Below are 24518 nucleotides of genomic sequence, written 5' to 3'. Positions count from 1 at the left end.
CCACAGCATTGGCAGACCAGAGTGGGACACACTGGATAGAGCTGCACAGAGGCTTGTTTTCTGGAACCAGAGCAATCGGTATAATTAAAAGAATTTCCATGGTTTTGTTTTATTCCCTTATTTGTTTAGTCCCTCTCTGAGGGGAGAGGGTCATGAGGATATTTTAACAAGTGGGCTGCAGTCCCCTCCTGGGGCTCCTGGGGTGGCCGTGGACCACAGTGAGCATGTGCCTGGCTTCCGGGGATTCCTTTCCTTCTGACCCTGGGGGGTCCGGCCCTAGGGGACCCAGTGCCAAGGTCCCTCATTCCTTTCTCATGTCTAGCCTACACTTGGTCTCTTCCAATGCCCACCCAGTCCTCTGCGATGAAGGGAGTCTTACTGTTTTTCAACTCTCTGATCCAACTTGGAGTCTATAAATCAAATTACAGTAATTTCTTTATGTTTTGTAGTCGCTTGGAAGAATAGGCAAAAAGTCAAACTTGCCCACTCTTTATAAAACAGTTTGAAGCCAGGGAGGTTGGTGTTCCCTCATTCATGAGAGCTATACTTTGTATATGTACATGCATATGCGTGCACACGTACATCTATAGGTACACGCGCACAGAGCTTTTGAAAAGCAACAAAGCCAAAATTATCAGGATAAATTAGACAGAATATTCTCGTTATCAAGAAGGCTGCTAGAAATACCAAGACATTTTCAAAATGTAATCAAATACATTAAGGTAAGAGAGATATGATCCTTTTAGAGAGCACAATCTGTCTCCTGCACATAACTTCGGATAAGAAAGTTAAATATGACTTATGTCATCAACTGTGTGTGTGTGTGTGTGTGTGTGTGTGTGTGTGTGTGTGTGTGCATGCTTTTCAATTCTTGTTTTTAAGAGCTCTGTAAATTATACACGTCAGTCTTCATAGATGTGAAAAAAAATCACTGAGTTTTCTGGAGTATGTATGTTGTTTAAAGCAACTTGAATATAGGCGCTTTATCAAATAAATTATGAGGGGCGCCTGGGTGGCTCAGTCGGTTGAGCGTCTGGCTTCAGCTCGGGTCATGATCTCACGGTTTGTGAGTTCGAGCCCCGTGTTGGGCTCTGTGCTGACACCTCGGAGCCTGGAGACTATTTTGGATTCTGTCTGTCTGTCTGTCTGTCTCTCTGTCTCTCTCTCTCTCTGCTCCTGCTCTGTCTCTCTCTCTCACAAATAAATAAACATTAAAAAATGATATCAAATAAATTATGAGGACCCTTTCTAGCTTATTACAGCAAAAGTACACTCCTGCATAGGTATATGTCCCTTCATTCTTAGATACGTAGATATGAATACATATCTCTGCTAGACATATGATTCTTTATTCCTGAAGTTAGTGTGGAAAGTTATTTCAAAATGGCACCAGTAAATCACTTAGGTATTCCTTCTGTGTTATCACTTAACAGGCAGATAACAAGCTACCTAGAATGGCTTAATTCCCAGTAAGCGCTAGACGACAGGAGATCTCTTGACTCATTGGGCGAGAGGTGGTTGTCTTACTATAAGATGCCCCCATCTTCCTTTGTTAAAGTGGATTGCTCTCCTGGTTCTGTTGGATTGCTTGTCGTTAAGTGAGCGGAGAGCAGGAGAGCATGAAATCTTTTCTTAGGCTCTTGTAAAGGCAGGATTTTACAAAATGTTTTGCCTCTAGACTCTCTTGGTCTGCTAATAATCACAACTTAGCATTGTTAGAAACTCAGTGTCAGGCTAGGATAAAGTAGTAAAACCAGATGACTAAATCGCTTTCTTGTTCCTGAATCAAACCCAGTGCAAACAGATGTGACGAGAACTCGTCAAGGGAGGCGAGCAGCCCAGACTGCTCACACCATGTCCGCACTTGGGCTTGTCTAGTAAAAACAAGACTTGAAGCTTGAATTTCTTGATGACAGTGACAGTGAAGAATATGACCAAGTAAAGTACGGTAAAAAGAAAATACAGTAGCTTCTTCAAATATCTTTACACCTGAGCCCACCTACTGACATTCCACAGAGGCCAAAACATTTTGAAAATCTTAAAGAAAGTAAAAGTATTTCACTCAGTCTTTGACCAAGAAAGATTCAATAAACCGATGGCCCCTGAGTTTAAAACCCAATACAATTTTTGTAGCAACCCAGATTTACATAAAGGCTTGAAGGTGTATATTTATGGCCTCTATGTTATGATAAAAATGTGTAATTGAAATCAATACTGTGTGTTGATTTGTGTATTTTGTCTTAATTGTTAGAAATAAGTGATATGTTGAGCAGAACAGAAAAAATAAATAGGCATTATTTTGAAAGGTCAGAAGTTAAGATGTGATCATAACATATAATTTCTTTAATTGGATTTTATAGTAATTTCTACACAGATTCCTCCCTGAGTGAGGGCAGAAATTTTCATTTGGTCAGGTCTAGGTAGATTCTGTCATTTCAGTGTGGATGTGTGCGGAGGAAAGGGTGAGTGTGTTTGTGTATGAACATGTGGGGGTGTGGTTGTATGTGGGGTGTGTGTGGATGTGTAAGTGTAGGTGGGTGAGCGTGTGTGTGTGTGTGTGTGTGTGATTTTTTCTAAGTGGTACCTAAATCCAAGAGTCGTGCATGACCTCGAAGTGCCAGGAGTAAAAGGGACACCCGGTGTCTGCCTTCTCCTGACACAATCTGAGATGGAATTCGTGTAGGTCCTTGTCGGGAGCGCCTAGACAGGCTCGCAGCGGTCAAGCTGGCCACACGAGTCAGGTGTTCTCATATACTCAGGGCCATGAAGGAATCGCCTCTTTACCTCTCTTGGATTGCAGACTCTTTTTTTTTAAGTTTGTTTATTTATTTTATTTTGAGAGAAAGAGAGGGAGGGAGGGAAGGAGGGGGGGTGAGAGAGAGAGAGAGAGAGAGAGAGAGAGAGAGAGAGAGAGAGAATCTCAAGCAGGCTCTGCACTGTAAGCATGGAGCCTGACTCGGGACTCGAACTCATGACCTGTGAGATCATGACCTGAGCTGAAATCAAGAGTCGGACACCTAACTGACTGAGCCCCCCAGGCGCCCTGGATTGCAGAGTCTTTAGATTGCTCTTGCGCTCTGATGTGTCATCGTGAGCCGTTTGCACTTAGACATACCCTGCTGCCCTCACGCACATCTCCTGGCGCCTGGCCTGTTCTGGCCTGAGGGGCTCTTCACGAGGGCGGCCCCCTCACAGGGCTCCACCTGCAACAGGAATCAGCCTCGCTGGGTAGGTTCTTCTGCCCGCGTCAGTTCTCCCAGGGACATGCCGATGTTGCAGATCGCTTCTTGCTTCCCAAACCGTGCTCGTCCCTGCACCACGAAACCGCTATCAGGTCTCTATGGAAGGGGGATGATCCTGTATTCTTTCAGATTTACTGTTTGTGACATGAGCCTTAAGCCCTGACATTTTAAACCATAAACAGAGCTGTCGAAGCTCCACGTTTCAGGAGCCTGTTCCAAAGCCATGAACTTGATTCTTTGCTCGTTACATTCAGAGGTAATTTGTTTCTGAAAAGGAGAAGGTCCAGTGTGGGGGAAGCAGGGTGGGGAAGAGAAAATAAATGAACATCTTAATACTTTATCCCACTGGACAGATCACCTTGAAATGGCCAAGTGGCAGAACCACTGGCTCGGAAGGAAGATGGGCTCAGTTTTAGGTGTGTGCCTGGCTCTGGCCAAGTCATTGAGTCTCTCTCATCATCATTTCTTTGCCCCATAAAATAAAGAGCTGAAATAACTGACATTTAATGTTTAATGTCGCTTGTTTAAAATTCTGCTCTAATACAGAGCGCTCTTCTGTACCTACAACTAATCCTGGAAAAATTCTAATGCGTGACATTGAATAACTTTCAGCAAATAATTAGTTAACTTCAAAGGGCACGCCTGGTAGCTGGAAATATAAAACTAAGCAATCCACCAACAATGCATTCTGTTTTCTTATTATTCAACATAAGGGTATGTCACGCCGAAATTAGTCCCAGTCTTTCTGCCACATGGATAGGTGACTGTGAGATGGTTGTTTCTATTACAATATAGTTCATTTTATTTACAGGCAGTTTTATCACCTTGTAATATAATTATTACCTAATCATGTGATGAGGTGGAAACCACTTTTTAAATTCTTATGTATACTTTTTTTTAATGTTTATTTATTTTTAAGGAAAAGAGAGACAGAGCATGAGCAGGGAGGGGTAGAGAGAGAGGGAGACACAGAATCCAAAACAGGATCCTCAGAGCCTGGTGTGGGGCTGGAACTCACGAACCATGAGATCATGACCTGAGCCGAAGTTGGACGCTGAACCGACTGAGCCACCCAGGCGGCCCTGTATACCTTTTTAATTTAGGGGTGATATCTACCTGTTTGAGTTCCTGCACTATTTTTTAAACACTGAAAAGGAAGTTTTGGGGTTACTGGAGACCATCACGAATTTCTTATTTTGTTGAACATTCAGTGGTTACCAAAAACTTGATGTATATCGCCGTATCCCCACCATCAAATCTGGCTGCTATGACACTTCTGTGTGGATTATTTTCATTTACTTCCAGAATATTCCAGGTCTTTCTTTTTTTTTTTAATTTCTTTTTTTAACGTTTTTATTTATTTTAGGGACAGAGAGAGACAGAGGATGAACGGGGGAGGGGCAGAGAGAGAGGGAGACACAGAATCGGAAACAGTCTCCAGGCTCTGAGCCATCAGCCCAGAGCCTGACGCGGGGCTCGAACTCCCGGACCACGAGATCGTGACCTGGCTGAAGTCGGACGCTTAACCGACTGCGCCACCCAGGCGCCCCACCAGGTCTTTCTTTTTATCCTTCACTTTAGACTATAAGCTTCTTGAATGCCTAAATGTGTTGATCCTGATCATGACTCTGGTCGATGTCCAGGAAATATTTTGAATGAGTAAAAAATCGATTCTTGTTACCCAGTGTTGTGCTTCCAACTAAACATATGGTAATGTTCAGGCTGATATAAAACAACCAGAGAGCCACCAAATCTTAGAATAGTAATAATAACCACACAATGGATGTTTTTTAAAGAAAGCGCAAAGCCTCATATTTTATTCTGTGGCATGAAAACTCTTCCCAGTAATAGTAAGAGGACCAATACTTGAGCACCACAGACAGAGATGGATTATTAAAATTCTGAATTACCAAATAGTGTAATTAACTGCTTTGTGGGGTCTTTGGTTCCCAGCCTTGGATGTATTTACACAGGCCTCGGGCAGTGGTTAACTGAGACACTTTCTGAGGAAATTAATTTAAAATACCTTAATCTTTGGGATCACTGCTAACTCTTAGGGTATGATTCTAATATTACTCCTATTGTTAGGCCAAGATTTTTTTAAATAACGTATATTATGAGGATATCCACACTGGCATATGGTATGAAATGTGATGCTCTCAATTACGGAGTATTAATGTGATTTTGGCAACATTTGGCGTTGCAGAGATTGTCCTTAAGGCAATTACGTTCACAGAGAAAAGATTTAGTGATCTTTTTTTCCTAATTTACTTAAAGCATTTACTTGACATTTTAACTAAACTATAGTTTTAAAGATATTTGACATTTTGAAATCACAAACACTATAGATTAGGCAGTATGTACGGTGTGTAATTTGGGAGTGAGCGTCTGTTTGATGGAGTCGTAACTTGCTCATTAATTTCTGTGAAAAAAACCACACTCGTACCAGTCATCTGCTTCTGCTTAGCTTTTACTGAATTTGCTTCTCCTTCTCCTCCTCCTCCTCCTCCTCCTCCCCCCCTCCTCCTCCTCCTTCTTCTTAATCAGCATTACCACATCTACTGTTCAAGATTCTTCCACTGGTCTCAGTGATTTGAGTATCTTGAATGCTAGGGTAGTAGAAATTTTCAGGATCCGTTTCTATATGCAGTTCATCCTAGTCATTTCTTGAGAGGTGGGAAAGGAATAAGGTTGTTCGATTCTGAAACTCCTGTTTCTGCCGAGTGGACCGGCACCAAGAATATGGAGCTGCGGCCACTTGCATGTCCCCTGCTTTACATCACGGTCACTCTACATCCACAGGCATGTTCTGTCTTTTTCCCACACTGTTGGATGTGAAACGGGAATTACTTTCTCTTACTCCCAGAAAATATAGTAAATGACATTTTATAGGACACCAGGGATGTAACTGGAAAAAGAGGTGGGGGGGGGAGAGGAAAAGAGGGAGGTGGGGGAGAGAGAGAGAAGCAGAGGCAGGCATATCTGGATCAATATTAGCTACACTTTGTTTTTTACTGAAATGAATTTCTTGTGACTGTTCTCATACCCTGTCTCCTTTGCGAATTATTTTCTTCTTCCCGCAAATGGTTCAGCTAGGGTGTCCAGAAACAAACGAACAAACGAACAAACAAACAAACACCTGATTCTTTGAATAGGGATTATAGGGTTGTTTGCTCCAGGGGTGGCCATGGCATGGATGTTAGGATAGACTCATCTTCTGTGTGAAATGGACCCTGTAACGGCCCAGCCTGCTGGACCAACTGCTGGCCACACCATGTAGTAAAGCCTGCTTAGTCTCTTTAGGCAACATGATGGCAGAACAGATACTATACAGATGGACTCTACGTATTTGTGGCTTGATTTTCATTCCATCTCAAAGTTGTTTAAATATAGTATAACCTGCGTCCTCTGAAATACCCCCTTTCTGAGTCATAGCATGTTAAGAAGAGGTCATACATTCCTATGTTGGTAGGCAGTTGGGTTTGATAGAAAAAGGGGTTTCGAGAAAAGCTGATCTTATTTTCTTGTTTGCTTGCTGTCATTGACTTACCGCTTTATTAATCTATATCCAGAATTTAAGTCACTTACCGAGGTAGAAAGATACCGGGTTGGCAGCAAGATAAGAATCATAAGAAAGACAAATCTGGAATGAGGCTACTCTACAAATTCACATGTTGCTTAGGAGAGGCCAGAAATTGGGCTCTGAGTTGTGGGTTTGCTCATTTGTTTGTTTTTAATTCCACACCAAGAGAAATACTTGAACAGCTCCATGATTTACTAGGTGTTCAAAAAATGGACCTGTTGTTCATAAGAACAGGTATTTCTCAGAGAAAGTTAGGTAACAGTAAAATTAGTCCTTAGGGTCCACCTGGCAGGGATGTACGTGACATGGTGAAGAGTGTTCTCAACAGAACATTTTCAGAGAAGTGAAAGAATGTGCTAGCGGCCGATTGTAATATCCCTCACTCCCAAACACTCCTCAGCTGGTGTGATGAAGAAATGGCTGACGAATGGAGAAAGAAGATGTAAATATACATACCATGGAATGCAACTCAGTGATCAAAAGGAATGAAATCTTGCCATTTGCCACAGCATGGGTGGATCTAGAGTGTATCATGCTAAGCAAAATAAGTCAGACAAGTAGCATATGAGGTCCCTCATATGTGGAATTTAAGACACGCAACAGATGAACATCGGGGAAGGGAAGAAAAAACTAAGTTGAAAACAGAGAGGGGGCAAACCGTAAGACTCTTAAATACAGAGAACAGACTGATCTCATTTCAACTATTTGAAACAGATGCTGTGTATATATTTTATCAACAATCGTGCACGCTAAACTTCCCCAAATTCTCAAAAGGTAGTCATATAACATTGTTTTTAGAACTCTTAGCATCTTGTTACTGTTTTTTTCTTTTTGAGCTAATACTATTTGTGTTCTTTCAAAGTCACAATTCTTTATGAAACGCATTAAAGGAAACCTAAGTTTGTGTTTATTTTAAAGTGCTACCACATTATGCGATATCTACACTTATGCTAATACATATTTAAAATTTCTAAATGGACTGTGACTAGCTGAAATAATCCGCAACACTGTTGTTGAATTTATTTTTTAACCAATGAGGAGAATGTTTTGTTATTAAATACTTTCTTATTTTTTTTAATACTTTGATTATTTTCATTTCTGTTAATATTTTATTGACTGCTTCTCAGTCCAAACCCTCTAATCTTTTGCTTCATTATACTCTTTAGATTTCCACGCAGTCATAAGCAATAACACAGGGAGATTCTGGGTACTCTATGCCGAGTTCTTACAAAGGTAACTTCTCGCAAAACTGTAGGACACTAACGTACAGAACATTGACATTGAATCAGTGGGGATACCACGTTGCTGTGCCATGAGGATCCCTCATGTGGTTCTTTAAGAGCCACAATCACTTCCTTTCTACCTCTACTACCTTTTCATTCCTGGCTGCAAAAACTCTCTCTTCCTGTTTTCGATAATCTTGCCATTTCAAGCATGTTTGAAAAATGGAATCATATGGTCTATAACCTTTTGGGGGTTGACTTTTTTTTTCATCCATTTACATCCCCTCCAAGAGTGCATGAGGGTTCCTTTTTCTCCACATTTTCCCCAATACTTGTCATATTTTGTCTTTTGATTGTAGGTATTCTGACTGTTGTAGAGTGAGATCTCGTTGGGAGTGAGTGAGTGTGTGCGTGTGTGTTTTAATGTTTATTTATGAGGGAGAGAGAGACAGAGAGAATGAGCAGGGGAGAGGAAGAGAGAGGGAAACTCAGAATCTCAAGGAGGCTCCAGGCTCTGAGCTGTCAGCACAGAGCCCCATGCAGGGCTTGAACCCATGAACCGTAAGATCATGACCTGAGCCGAAGTCAGTAACTTAACTGATTGAGAGCCACCATTGTGGTTTTTATTTGCATTTTTCTAATGATTATGGATGCTGGGCATCTTTTCATGTCTCTTGGCCATCTGTATTTAGTTTTTAGAAAAATGTCTATTTAGGTCCTCTGCCCATGTTTTAATCAGATTTTTTTTGGTGTTAAGTTGTATAAGTTCTTTATATATTTTGAATATTAATTCCTTACGGAACGTATCATTGACAAATATTTTCTCTCATTCAGTAGGTTGCCTTTCTGTTTTGAGGATGACTTACTTCACTGTGCAAAGGTTTTTATTTTGGTGCAGTCCCAATAGTTTAATTTTGCTTTTGTTTCTTTTGCCTTAGGAGACATATCTAGAAAAATGTTACTATGGTCAATGTCAGAGAGATTACTGCTTATGTTTTTTTTCTAGGAGTTTTATGATTTCGAGCCTCACATGTAGATCTTTTATCCATTCTAAATTTCTTTTTGTGTGTACTGTAGGAAAGTGGTCCAGTTTTATTCTTTTGCATATAGCTGTCCAATTTTCCTAGCACTATTTGTTGAAAAGACTGTCTTTTCCCCAGTGTATATTCTTGCCTCCTTTGTTGAAGACTAACTGGCCAGATTATTGTGAGTTTATTTACGGGCTTTCTGTTCTGTTCCACTGATCTATGCGTGTATTTTTTACCTGTGCCATACTGTTTTAATTACTACATTTCCCAATTTTTGATTATTAAGAATGAAGCTCCTCTAGACATTTGTGTGCAGGTTTTGTGTGAACATAAATCTCCATTTCGCTGGGGTAAATGTCGAGGAGAGCAATTGCTTGGTTAGTACATATTTAATGTTTTAAGCACCTGTCACACTGCTTCCACAGTGGTTGTGACGACTAACGATAAATGAACAATCATGGGGCACCCGGGTGGTTCAGTCAGTTGAGAGTCTGACTTCAGCTCACGTTGTGATTTCATGGTTTGTGGGTTCAAGCCCCACACCGGGCTCTGTGCTGACAGCTCGGAGCCTGGAGCTGTTTCAGATTCTGTGTCTCCCTCTCTCTCTGCCCCTTCCCCACTCATGCTCTTTCTCTCTCTCTCTCAAAAAGTAACTAAATAGACATTAAAAAAAACAACTTTTTAAAAAAAGAAAAATCCATTTTCTCCACATTCTTGCCAGCTTTCGTATTGTCACTACTTTTTATTTTAGCCATTCTGAATACATAAGTAGTGATACCTCTTTGTGGTTTTAATTTGCATTTCTCTAATGGCTAATGATGTTGAGAATCTTTTCATGTACCCATTTGCCATCTCTATATTGTTTTACATAAAGTGACTTCATGTTCTTTGCCTGTTTTCTGATTGGATTGTTTGTTGTTTCACTGTTGAGTCTTTAATGTTGTTTATATATTCTGGACACTTATCCTTTGTCAGATGTGAAGCTTGTAGATACTTTCTATCAGTGTTTAGCATGTCTTTAGACCCCAGTCAATGGGGTCTTTGACAAAAAAAATAATAACTTTTATGAAACCTGATGTATCAATGTTTCCTTTAATGGATTATGCTTTGGGTGTCCAGTCTAGGAATTCTTCAGTCAGTCCTAGATTATCTTGTATGCTTTTTTCTAAATTTTTATAGTTTTATATTTATGTCCATGATCCATATTGAGTTAATTATTATATAAGGTGTTAGAGTTAGGTACAGGCTTATTTTTGCATTTGGTATTTTCGTCTCTGGACATCTATTTATTCCAGCATCATTTGTCAAAAGGTTATCTTTACTCCACCAAATTGCCTTAGCACCTTGAAATCAGTGGAACATATTTATGTGGGTCTTTCTTTCTTTCTTTTTTTTTCTTTCTTTTTTTTTGAAATTATTTAAGCTATTCTATTGAGGTTTGGGAGCTTTCCATATCCATTTTAGAAGAATCTTGCGTATATCTTCCAAAAATCTTGTTGGGATTTTGATAGAAATAGAGTTAAACCTGTATATAAATTAGGGGAGAATTGATATCTTTACAGTGTTGAGGCTTCCAGTCTGTTAGCACGATATGTTTCTCCATTTGTTTAGTTTCTTACTGGTATCTTTCGTCACCAGAGCACCGTTTTGAGAGGATAGTTTTGTACCTGTTTTGTTACAGCCAAGCATTTTTTTTGAATGATTATAAATGCCATTGTAATAATTAATCTTGGTGTCCATGCGTTAAGTTCTAGAATGCAGAAATACAGTTGAATTTTGTATGTTCATTTGCATCCTTTGCACTTGTTCAAGTATTAGCTCCACGAGTTTCCTTATGGACTCCCCCGTGTCGTCTATGTAGATAATTGTGTCCTCTGCAAAGAGGGGCGATTTTCTTTCTTATGTTCTGATCCATATGCATTTGTTTTCTCCACTTGGCTTCCTGCTCTTGCTAGATCTTCCAGCACAATGTTGGATACAAGTGACGAGAACAGACGTTTTTGCCTGGTTCTCAGTCTTAGGGGGAAGCATTCAGTCTTACACCATTAAATATCATGTTAGCTGTAGGTGTTTTTTTGTTTTGTTTTGTTTTGTTTTGTTTTGTTTTGTAGATACCCATTGTCAAGTTGGGGAAGTTTTCCTCTATTCATATTTTACTGGAAGGTGTTCTCACGATTGGGTGTTTAAGTATATGCAATACTTTTTTCTACATAGACTATCATGATCTTGTGATTTCATTCTTAGCCTGTCGCGCTGGCAGATTATATTGACTGATTTTCAAATACTGAACGCTACTTACATCCCTGGAATAAACACCGCTTGGTTATGTTGGAGAATTCGTGTGATACGTTGCCTCTTTGTGCTCTTACTTTGTTAAAAATGTTCATATCTATATGTGTGTGAGAGCAGTTACTGATCCATTGTTGTCTCGCAAAGGTTTTGTTCGATTTGGTATCGGGGTATTTAGCTTGAGCGGCCACAATGAAATACCATCCACTGAGTAGCTTAAACAACAGGAAGTATATTTTCTCACAGTCCTGGAGGTTGGATATCTGGTATCAGAGTGCAGCACCATCAGGTTCTGGTGAGGACTGGTCCTGGCTCGCACACACCTGCCTTCTCTCCACGTACTCATATGGCTTCTGCTAAGTGAAAGCGTGATGGGGGTGGGCGGGGGGGGGGGGGGGATCTCTCTTTCTATTCCTTTTATGAAGCCACGAATGCTATCAGATTAGGACCTCACCCCATGACCTTATTTCATATTACTTATCTCCTAAAAGCCCTGTCTCCAAATACAATTCGATTGAGAGGTAGGGCTTCAATATGTGAATTTGGGGGCAACAGTTCAGTCCATAGTTACAGGGTAACATTAGTGCCATAAAACACATAAGGAAGTTGCCATCCACTTCTGTTTTCTGGAAGAGACTGTGTAAAATCGGTGCCAACTTTTCAAATGTTTGGTAGATGTCTTAGTGCATTCGGGTAGATGTCTGTGTATAATAGAATAGCATAGACAAGGCGGCTTATAAATAACACAGATTTACTTCTCACAGGTCTTGAGACAGGGAAGTTCAAGATCGTGTTCCAGCTGATTCGGTGTCTGGTGTGAGCGCTTTCTGTTACATAGAGAACATCTTCTTGCTGTGTCCGCACATGGCAGAGGGCATATTAAAGGGATTCTGGAGTCTCATTAATAAGGGTACTAACCCCATTAATGGGGGCTCTGCCCGTAAATTACCACCCAAAGGCCCCAGCTCCAAATATCATCACCTTGGGAGTTCAGTTTCAATATATGACTTTTGGGGGACACAAACATTCAGTTCATGGCGTAGAATTCTCCTATAAAACCACCTGGCCCTGGAGATTTATTTGGGGGAGTTTTAAGAGTTACAGGGTTATTCAAATTTTCTATTTTGTATTCAAAAAGTTGTGATAGTTTGAGTTTTTATAGGAAGTGGCCTATTTCATGTAAGTTAAATTTATGTGTGCACTTTTTAAATAGCATTCCATTATTATTTTATGTCTGTGTGGTCTCTCGTAATATTTGCTATTTTATTCCTGGTATTTGGTGTTTATATCTTCTACCACCCCCCCCCCCCACACACACACACAATTTTTGTGTGGGCCTTGCTAGATCGTTGTTAATTTTGTCAGTCATTTCAAAGAATTAGCTTTTGTTTCATTGTTTTTCTCTGTTGTTCTTCTGCTTTAGGTTTCTTTGATTTCTGCGTTTATCTTGTATGTATTGCCTTCTCCTTGCCTTAGGTTTATTTCACTATTTTCTAAGTTCTTCACATGGGAGCTTAGGTTCCTAATATGAGATCTTTCCACTTTTATACGGTATATTTTAATACTATTAATTTCCTTCTCAGCACTTAGCTGAGTCCTCTAACTTTTGCTATCTTTTTTTTTTTTACTTTCATTCATTTCAAGGTATTTTTTTTTTAATTTCCTTTGACATTTCCTCTTCGATCCAGGGATATTAAGAATGATGCTGTTTAGTGATTGGCGATTGTTTTGTTATTTTCCCCTAACAAGTTTTTAGTTTGATTCTAAAACCTACGGCAGCTGGAATTAGGTATTTAATACCCATAGACTTACTGGCAAATCAGAATTTCTCTAAAAGGAATGAACATTCAGGCTTACTCCTTTTGGATTTGTGTTCTCACTATACTAAATCACATATTTAGAGACAAGCTACTTAATTAGCAAACTTTAGGTAAAAAATAAACCGATGAAGTGTCTCTTTGACCTTTTGGAAACCTGTAACGTTATAATGCATTATGCATAAAGTATATATTATTATACTAGTTCACTCATTCAGAGTGCTGACTCTATCATCATTAAAATTTCTAAATATATCTAAACCTAGTGATAGGTGAAAAGCATATCTCAGAATCTAAAAGGTTTGTCTTGAAAACCACAAATTAAAATCAATTCATTTGACCTCTGCTCAAGGGAACAATAGGTTTTTTGTTTATTATGCTGTGGCCAGTATGTTTTCTTTTCAAGAAAGCTCTGATTTATTTTGAGCAGATATTAAGAATAAGCACATTGACTATGAGATGTGACAACCCCCCATCTAACAAATTAAGGGGAAAATAATAAAGTACGTGCAAAATCATATTTTGTCATGTAGCACGTACGAGGATGCCTTTGCATTGCGTTCCCTGTCTTACGCATTATACAATTTCTTCAAGAAAGAATTTTTGCCAAAATTATTTAAATAAACCATTAGTTGAACGTGCCTAATTTCAATCACCTGGCAACACCTTGGGTATGAAACTTGTAATTGTTTCGTGACGTGTCTCAAACATAGTGCAGGGAAAGAAGAAACACAGTGACTTCATCAAATAAGCTTGAATAACACGTGTAGGCTTTTTAACCATGTTCATGTATTTTTTTGTGGTTTAGATTATCGGGATTTCAGCTGCCGTCCTCGATCGTCAGCACAGGATCTATCCTCGCGCTGTGGTTCACGACAGACTTCGCCGTGAGTGCCCAAGGTTTCAAAGCCCTGTATGAAGGTAGGACATTTAATGTGCTCTGCACCCAAATCCTGTCCAGACGACCTCACCCTTGCCACTCTGGATTAAAGATTCTAATGCAAATATAAGCTGCTCTTTCAGAGGTGGTTGGATGTTATAAACATTTGACGTTTATATTCTAGATTTATATATTGATGATGGCAGAACACTGTCTAGTCTAATTGCCGAATTTCCCAGCACAAAACCCGTGTTTACAATTTCCCTTTGTCGGAAGCGCTCTTTTTAATTGGAGAAGTGGTTTTTCTTTTGACATGTAGTGGAGAAGTTTGGAAAATTTTGAATACCAATTAGCAAGACTGCTTTTCTGTGAAAAATCATTTTCAATTCAGAAGTGTTGTCTTAAAATTTTTGGTAGCCAGTAATGAAGTTAGTGCTTAAAGAGAATTCCATTCCGTGAGTCTTTCTGGCCCAAGCTGAAACTTTTAATTGAGAAGATGATTTTGTTTTGCCATTTGGTCATTTGAAGGCATGTGGAGTTTGCTTGTGTTTCCAGAGTTTGTGCCTGGTACCCTTTGGAGTCTTGATATCGCTGAACTACTTTGGGACAAAAATTTTGAAAAGGTGAAAGAGAGTACGCCCTTTGAGAGAGGAAATAGAGAGGATCGCTTCAGGCATTCGGTTTTAAGAAATTAGTAACACTCTAAGCGTAAATGCTGAGGTGTGTCTGTTTTAGTCTTGTTGTACAGAGGTATTCAAGATTTGCTCTCATGGGTAAAACAAAGACTATTATGTTTAGCATAAATAAACTCTGGAGCCTGTGAATTGAAAATAGACTGTGGGTAGGGGTCTAGGCAAATCTCTATTTACAGCAGATCCCATTTACCTGTTTCTGGGTTAATCACATCTGCCTATGTTTTTATTTGGAGTATTCAGTGCACTTGGGGGAAAAAAAATCACTCTTTGTGGAAAGATAAAATCTACATGCGCTTTACACAGTTGAATTTAATTACTATAGAAACATAAGGGTAGCGTGTGTTTTTTGCACAGATAGGTAGACAGACAAATTCATGCTTTTATTTAAAGTTTTGGGCGTAATGACATTTAGGATTGTTTGCTATTCTTACTGCAATGTCTTTCAGGCCAGGGCATTTATGTATATAAACATATTATATAAATATATGTATCATACTATACGTATATATTATACATGTACATATACTTATATACTATATATGTATATAATATAAACTGGAATGAGTATATTTAATATACTTAAAGGTGTTTAAGTCTATTACCGTTGGGGAATCATTTCATATTTGGAGAGTAACAAGCCAACTTAAGGTTGATAGGTGCTATTATTAACTTTTGCCTCTGTGCGTGCCTACCACTTTCCACATACACTGACTTCACATAATTTCTTTTTCGCTCAACATTGTGAAAGTGTTTCTAAGGCACCCTACCTAGCTGCCTGTGAAGTTACCTTGTCCAGTCAACATATCTGACATTTGCTCAGAAGGTCGATAACGCTTCCCTGTTTCAGCAGCCGTGACAATTGTCGTCTCCTTCCAGACAAAGCTGGCACTTTAATATTACATTTTGCTCAATTTCCTAAGGTAAATGTTGTGGAGACTTGGTTGGTGTTGAATGATGGTCAAAAGAGTAATTCTATGGACTTTTCTGGGCTATTTTTTGTTGGTATTGCTCGTTGTCATTTTATATAACACATGATTGGTGAGATTGTCTCTGTTGGAAAAAATACTTATGAGCTATTTTATAAAATGAGTGGAAAAATGAATAGGGCTGGGAGCTAACTGACATGTGCGTTTTAAAACTGTTGCTATGTGGACATGCTCTTTTTGAAATTTATATTTTAAATAATGACATCTATCATATAGTCTGATATTTACAAGCAGGCACGAGCCTTTTTCTCGAAAGGAAAAAAAAAAGATATTGCATTAAAAAGTGCTTTGTCAGCAAAACCAAAATTCTATATAATATTTAACATCTGTATTTAAAAATATTTCTCCATTAGCATAAGGGTCTCCTGAGAAAATCAGGGTGTACTATCTAGAGAAACAAAGTTAACTGTAGTCTCAACAGAGGATTACAGACTAGAGAATCTATCTAGAAGAGAGTAAAGCTTTCACTAGGGCACCGACTGCTTTCTCCCTAGTCTAAGTGCCCAGAGTGAAATTAGATTCAGCTGAAGGCAATGTCACTGGAGAAGGTGAATTTTATTAACAATACTGATACTGCATGAAATATACAAACATGCCTATTCAAATAAAATGTAAAGCAGAACCAATGATAATGGTCAGAATATTATCTATTTTTTTTTTTTTTGGAACCAGAACATTGAATCCTTGGAGGGATTCAGGGTTCCTTGTTTCCCATGAGTTTTTATTTTGATGACCCTGTCCATCATATAGTTAATATAAACCAAATCATATAATAAAATTCTGATGTCTTATCCAAGACCTCTAAAGGAAATTTGATTTAGATATAAAACACTAGATCAGCTTGTTCAAAACATAATGCTATGTAGTCTTAAACTAGTACTATATTTTCTAGTATTAACAGAATGATGTTTAAATTTTTAATTTAAGCACCTTTGCTTAAATTGGAGAAAGTCTTTTCAACTTTTAAATTGTCTCTAAACATAATCACCTTGATAACAGGCTTAATCTGGGCACTGAACTTTGTACTTTTCTGGCAGTAATTTAGAATGGGCATTATTTACATAAATTATTATTCATGCATGAAAATATTATACTACATAATGAGTATGAAAACAATAATTTAAAAATTCTAATGAATGCATTCAGTCATTGAATTTAACCCTGGAAATTAAATGGAAATATTTATAAATTTCACAGTAACAATGCTCATCTGCAGTAATTGAAACTCTAAATATGGAGACCTTCAGGGTCTTAGTAAATTTATTGACTATTGGTGAGATCAACATATTTCAACATATAAATACAGAATATAGTTGAAGTTACCAATTTAATAGAGTGTTTTGTAATATTACATTTGCTTGTCACATCACTGAACATTGCTCTTTACCATAAACAAAAGAAATTGCGTAATTTTTCGGTAAATTTATAACAGAAAATATCGAGAGTACACACAACTGACAATGACATAGATTACTACCAGAACTCTTAAATTTGCCCAATATTGAAGGAGTATGTATGTAAGTAGCATTTATTCAGAGATCTCTGTTTGTCAACTTGTTTTCACTGAGATTTCAATCACTTAAAAAAAATTCATTTTTTCCATCAAGGTTATGTATGAATTAAAAATATCATTTAGGAAATCAGAAACTTAATGTGGCATGTCAAGACATAGTAAAAATTTTGTGATGACAAAGATTCATGGTAGTAAGGCATGGCAATCATTTGACTTGGGGACAAGGAGAACAAGTCAATATGGTGACATGAAAATCTAGAGACTGTGCCCCAGCAAACCTGTCACTCTGTCACTCTTATTTTTTTCCACTTTTTGAAAGGAAATGCCTCTACTTTTTTGTGATGCCTCTATTTCTTAATTGTATTTAGTATTTATTTATTTTTGAGAGAGAGAGAGACAGAGTGTGAGTGGGGAGGGCAGAGAGAGAGGGAGATACAGAATCTGAAGCAGGCTCCAGTCTCTGAACTGTCCACACAGAGCCCGACCAGGGGCTCCAACTTAGGAACTGAGAGACCTGAGCCAAACAAAGTCTGATGCTTAACCAACTGAGCCACCTAGGTGCCCCAAGATGCTTCTATTTCTAATGGTTTCTCTTCTTAGCGACAAAAGTAAATAGAATGTTAGAAACACTTGTGAATATATGATAAAAATTTGTCAACCTGACATTTTAGTTATTTTGATTCTGAATTCTGATTTATTTTTAAATGGCTTTTCCTTCATTCATGTATATGTTTATTTTTGTCCTGGATATCATTCAGATATTTCACGGACTGTTCCGTAACTTTTATAGACTGATGTTCAATCATTTTATTCTTGATTCCATTTTTAAAAATGTAGTTTTCACAAATCATTTACCATAATTTAGGTTGACCTTTTAGATATATTTGCAGTTGAAATATGTCTTTGTGGACTTTGGTTGGTTTTTAATAATTCCATATTTTCTGTGAAATAGAATTTGAGTAGAAAATACCAGCTCTGTGGTTCAAATTAATGAGTCAATGTGTACTCACTAGAATGAATAGTTTCCTTGTATACAGCATAGTTCGAACGTGTAGGGTAATTCCATTGGTTAAGAACCAAATTTTCTTTGAACGATTAGCAAATGCTTTTTATCTATGGGACAGAAGGTGTTTTAAATAAATCAGAATGAAAATCATAGGCATATTTTGACATGAATATTTAAGTTTGGTTACAGAAGGAAGGTTTTACTTGATTCTTGTCTACGGCAAAATTGATAAATGGTGGGAAACTATTCTTTTTAATATTTCTTTAAAAATCCTGGCTGACATGGTAGCTGCAAAGGGAAAATTGTTAACCACAAATGTAGGCAGTCATATATTTTGATCATAAGATACTGATTTTAAGGACTCGGCATTTCCATTTGCTTTCCAAGGTCCCATCTTTGAATATACTGGATTTACACTTTATGCATGAAATATAAGAATCCGAAAGCATCAGAATCTATTTGAAGGAAACAAATACTGGTGATATAATGAGGAGGATTTTGACATACTAAATAGTAAACATTTGCTTGTGGCAGGAAATTGTGTTTCATACAAAACAGTTCATTAGCTGGAATGAGAAAAAACAATTGCCCATGAAAATGCTTTAAGAGCCTCCCCTGGGTTATAAAATGCTCTTCTCAAGGAATTGTTCTTTTCCAAGTTTTTTTTTGTCTTAAAATTATCCATTCTATCAATTATAGAGTTACATTCTGCTTACTAAGGTATATGTATATCTGCAGATAGACAGATGAGACATAGGTGATACATATGTGTGTGTGTGTGTAGTATGATATAAACTCCGGTATAGATTTTTTATTAAATTCTCACAGGATTCCTGTAAGTGAATTAAAGTTACCTAGTATCATCAGGTAGAGAAAATGAGGTCATAACTTACAGTAATTTAGTTTGCAAACACCTCTTAGCTACAAAACTGTGAAAGCAGAGATTAAACACAGTCTACCTATTTCCTGAAGTTGTGGTTCTTAACCACTCCCCATACATCCTCTCATATACCTAAGTTCATTTGTGTACGCATATGCAAATGCATGCTCCTGAGTGTGCATTTATCCATGTGTGTATACACACAGAGAATTATGTTTTTGCACACATACGTATACAGATACATACATATACATTTGGATGTTGTACATGTGTGTATACGCACACATGTATATATACCGGAGAATATGTATGTGGCTATGCGAATGGACACGAAGATGTGCTCATTCATTCTTTCTCTCATTTATTTAGTAAGCCTTCCCTGAGCATCTCCCAGTGAGCAAAGACCCAGTGCTGAGCTAAGTGATAGGAATACAAAGAGGAAAAGAAGCATGTTGGTTGTGATGCCATAGCGAAGGAGAAAATGCCTGAATTCGATGGCGCATAGAGAGTACTTGGTGTTTGACAAGGTCAGGCCAAGAGGGAAGGTCAGCTGCACTTGGGGGCCAGGTGCAGGTCACTGCGGAATTAATGCTTGGGCTCTATTTCAGATGAAGTGTTTAAAAGCTTCATGTGTCAAACGCCCTCCTTGTATCAGGCACAGAACAAAAGTTCTCCCGAAAGATGGGTGTAAGGAGAGTTTTTCTGAGTGAGGAAGAATCAAGCATATGGAGCAAAACAAAGTGCCATCTTTGGGAAGGTAGCAGCAAGAGGAGGTGGATGGAAGGGTGTCTGGAGGGGGAGATGCCAGGCCCCCATTCTCCTCAGGATTCACGGGGGCCTGGAGAGGCCAGAGGGTCAGGTTTACATGGTTTCGTCCCTGGCCTACACCACTCCCTCTGAGAAATCCCGAAAGAAAAGGCTGAATTATTTTTATTCGACTATTAAATGAGCTGTAGCTTTCTGGTTTTTTTCTGCCTCCATGTCACCATTTTGTCCCCTTTTGGCTTTTGAATCATGGCCGTAGCATCTGAAACCATCCAAGGAGAGGGGCAAAGTGGAGCTGGTGAGTTCCAAATCCCCACAGCACGTTGGCCATCAGACGTTAGTTGACGCTTGGTACACCACGTCTCATGCTCCTCTGTCTTTGGCCCCTTAACTCTAACAGATTCTAGCAGGCACCAATGGAAAGCCCGAATCCTTGACATTTGCCTCCAACTAAATATTCAAAACTAGTTTTTGGTAAGAAATCTGCATTCAACCAGAACGTAATTTCTTGTCGTATTTTGTATTTTGTCCCCTCAATACCTAAAAGGAAAGCCACCAATAACTGTCCCAGTTAACTGATGTGAATTTGATTCTCCCTCCGGTTAACACATCCTCTCATCTAGAAGCTTCTAAAACAGCACGGGAGTGATTTAAAGACCAAGAGTTAAGGTGGTCCACGCTGTGCTAAAACTGTTCATGTTTAAAAGATAATGGACTTAATATAGGCCATTAAATTAAACTTGTGAGAACTTAAAATGGATTCATTTCTTTTATGATACGTTTATTTCGTGGATGCGAATGGCCAACGTTTTCATGTGGTTTCAAATCAACCACTTCGATTTTCACCAGGGAGAAGGGAAAGTCGGCTCCAAGCAGACCTTTGCATCCGGGTTGCACTAAGTCATTATCTCCGGGGCCGGGGTGGGGCTCCGGATCAACAACGTGTCTCACGTTGACTGAATATATTCGGCATTTCCCTCTGACACATCCCTCAAGCAGAATTTTCTTTCCTTTAACATGCGTGGATCTGGACTTAGAAAGAGCAGCTAGATTATTACCCTTCAAGCTCAAAGCTTTATTTAGAATGTCAGCCCTGATTTATTTCTCCCTCGAAGTGATTATCCAAACTCAACCTGAATTAAAGCTTGAAACATGAATGACCCACCTGGAAAGAGAGAGACATTTCTGACTAAAGGAAGCGATGGCAAAGGAACAGCGGTTAGCCGTCCATTAGCTGACACTCGAACATTATCTTGAGTTTATAACAGTAATAGAGGCTGAAACAAATGAGGAACTGCTAGAATGACATTCCTCTTGACTATTTAGATGGTGTGGGTTGGCAAACCCAGGTACACATGGACCTTTGGTGGGGTGACCTTTGCTTACCTACTTTCACCTTGTAGCGAGCGGAGCTGTTGGCCCTCATATCAGACCTTCTCTAGATGCACTTCTTCCTGATTTGCAGGGATTTTCAACAGTAGCTACGTGAGAACCGCTAATCAAAGATTTTAGAACGGCACTTGAAAATAATTATTGCTGTTAGTAATATCAGTACTAACACTTCGGAAAAGCACAACCATGGGAGAAATATGATTATTTTCTGAAAGTACAAAGTGAATGCAATCAAATGACGATGCGGAGAAAAGAGATGCAGACCCGTCACAAAGGAATGAGTTTAAACAGTCTAGCAAGGCTTATATATAACCCATGGCTATTGATACATCCGATGAAAGAATAGAAATTAAAGTGCGTGCCAGCAGCAAAACCCATTGCCAAAGGCAAAGCCATGTCCAGTCAAGGTCAACCAAGAGAGTTGCGTGCTCAGTTACAAGATCGTTGAGTCTGAGAGTCCCTTGAGCAGTCATCCCTGTTGGGGGTGTGGATGAAGGGAGTCCACTTTAATCATCCAATCCATGATGAGGCTGTCCCTATACTCTATCTCTCGCTGCTAATTTGGGGGTCATGGATCATCTCAATTTCCATGAGGCTGTGATATTACATGCACAATTTTGCGTGTGTGTTTTTCTGTGGAAAACATTTCATAGACTCCATCAAGTCCCCAGGAGTTCCATAACTAATGAAAAGGTCAGAATGATGTGTGTAGATTGATGGAATGAGCTTTGCTCACCTGCGGCATCAGATGTTCTTTTATCTGATTTCTATCGCTTCTCTTATTTATTTCTGTCGTTGGATTCCATGTTTAAGCAAGAGGCCTTCAGGTTGCAATTTGCCGTCGTATATAGGCCTCCCGTGTTAGAAAAACGACTGTTGTATCAATGAAAATAGTCTAGTTGCTGTGAGTTGTAATTTATTAATTTGGCGTTTTGATTTTATATATTGGCTCTGTGAACTTAATTAATGTGCATTTACCCCAGGGAGATGAAATCTGCTCTCCATGTACTAGAAAATCTAGTTTCTGATTCAGTAGGAATAGATTGCTATAAATTCATTAAAATAATAAATTGTGCTGTGCAGCCTGTTGAGAGATACTGAGCCAAATTTTGCCTTGACACACACACACACACACACACACACACACACACACACACACCCTCGTTCTATTGCCATGCACCATTTTGCTTCAAGCAACACCATAAAGAAATAGTTTTTTTCAAAGTGCTCATACTATTAAAAAGATTTAGTGTAGTCCTATATGCATGGATATGAAGGGATGTCCGCAACATAGGAAAGGGAAGAAAATGCTGTATAATCCCGTTTTGGCAAAAAATGTTTTTGAAGTACTTGCCTAGGCATGCACGCACGTGTGTGTGTCTGAGGATGCATGTCTCACGTATGCGTGTTGCGTATATGCACATGTATCCACACATGCATGCTGGTATGTGCACTGCATATATGCACATGTATCTACACACATGCAGGCTGGTGTGAACATTCGGGAAGTTGTAGAATAGCTGAATTGTTAGCCTGCATTTGTTTGGGGAAGATTTGGAACGGGGAGGAATTAGGAGGAAGGACTGCTGGAGTTTTCTCCGTATAGTTGCATGATTCAGCTGATTGCAAGGAGCATTAAAAAATCAAATAATGAACATCGTAAAGGAAGATATTTCCGAAGAGGATGAGGAAATTAATATTCTTAAGTGAATCTCTGGCTCTTACCTGGAAGTTGCATGAAAAGTAGAACCAGGTAATCAAAAGTTTTTCAATATTATATTATTTTCAGACGACTGACTTAATGGCTTCGAAGGCCGTCAGTGTAGCTGAGATTTTTTTTCTTTTGAAAATAAGAGAAAACAATGTATACTCACTGGAAATATGCACACAGAAACAGTAGCCTGTCTGAAAGGGACACAATAAAGGGCAGACCAATTCCATAGAAGAGGCATCTTCCAAATCATTATTCACAAACAAAATAAGGATTGGTTACTATTTGTCCTTAATGGGAATTCCCAAACCATGAGTCATTATACTTGCATTTCTGAAAATATTTGCTCTTGATTACAATTTATTTTATTCTTTGTACCCACTCATCTCTCAAGATTCTTTTTTTTCCTTCTGTTGATTTTTTTTTTTTAACATTCTCTGGATCGGTCAATTTGCTCCTTGCGTGTATGCTCATGTACAAACAATATTTGGTAACAAGGAACCTTGGGTAATGTTTGAAAAAGAAAATTGATCGTTATTTAAGATGAACCTTTACTAACAAAAATTATCAGACTGAGTGTTGTTTTCATAGTCTCTCTCTTTTTCTTCTTTCTTTCTTTCTTTTTCTCTTTCTTTCTTTCTTTCTTTTCCTTCCTTCCTTCCTTCCTTCCTTCCTCCCTTCCTTCCTTCCTTCCTTCCTTCCTTTTCCCTGCCATGGATCAGTAATGTGTGACTCAATTCCCTGGAAATGAGATGGCCTCTCTCTCCATCAAAACACCATCAACCCTTGGCCATCTATTGTCTGGGTGCTAGGAATGAAAAGCGTTAGGGGAAGCTAATAATTTAAATGTGTCCATGTGGGTGACGGCTTGGATCCTGAGGTGTGGGTTAATCCAGTTTCCCAGTCACTACAAGCGTGACCCTTGCTTGTGTTACATAAGCAGTGACCGTGTCAGATTCCTCGTTGCAATGAACAGTGAGTAGCACCTGCTTCACAGAGTTGCCGTGAGACAGAAATTTAGCTGCTGCGACCGTTTGGGCTCGGCCTCTGGTGCGTAACGATTTTGATCTGTGCTTCTCATTCTGCCGACTGGTATCAAAGGTGACCTCAGCAAGTATAGTGTGTGATGGTGGCTTCAAATTGTGAGTTCTGCAACGTTCTTCTTGTGCCCCTTCTTGTGCCCCTCTTGCACGCGCGAATATCCTCTTTGCCATCCTGTTCCTGGACACCTGTGTCTACTGCCCCCCCTTCTCTATGCTTTGTGTCTCTTCATCTTTTTCACCTGGCGAAGAAAATGGCCAGGGGTCGATGATTCTCGGCTTTTCTAAGTGAGAATCCGCAACACCATTGTGTCCCAGCGGAGGTGTGGGGTGGTATTTGCTGGTTGTCGGACAAGCTAGGAAGTTGCACGTGGTGGTTAGGGTTACTTTCAATTTTTCTCCAATCTCAGCTCCTTTGTGTAGGTATGTTTGCAGCGGTTTTGTTGACTTGTTCACTATTTACTTTAA

General features: G+C 39.0%; 1 protein-coding gene across 1 annotated transcript in view; it reads left to right on the top strand.

Annotated features, from left to right (window-relative positions):
• LOC125163799 (CUB and sushi domain-containing protein 1-like) overlaps nt 1-24518 on the top strand; it is a 628085-nt gene that overhangs the window by 218977 nt on the left and 384590 nt on the right. Inside the window, exon 3 of the mRNA XM_047855984.1 lies at nt 13991-14103. Coding sequence (XP_047711940.1) covers nt 13991-14103 — 113 coding nt within the window. The remainder of the gene's footprint in view (nt 1-13990; nt 14104-24518) is intronic.

The sequence above is a fragment of the Prionailurus viverrinus genome, chromosome B1, assembly GCF_022837055.1.
Source record: "Prionailurus viverrinus isolate Anna chromosome B1, UM_Priviv_1.0, whole genome shotgun sequence".
Taxonomy (NCBI): domain Eukaryota; kingdom Metazoa; phylum Chordata; class Mammalia; order Carnivora; family Felidae; genus Prionailurus; species Prionailurus viverrinus.
Note: the sequence above shows the minus strand (reverse complement) of the source record. Positions and strands in the feature narration are given on the sequence as shown.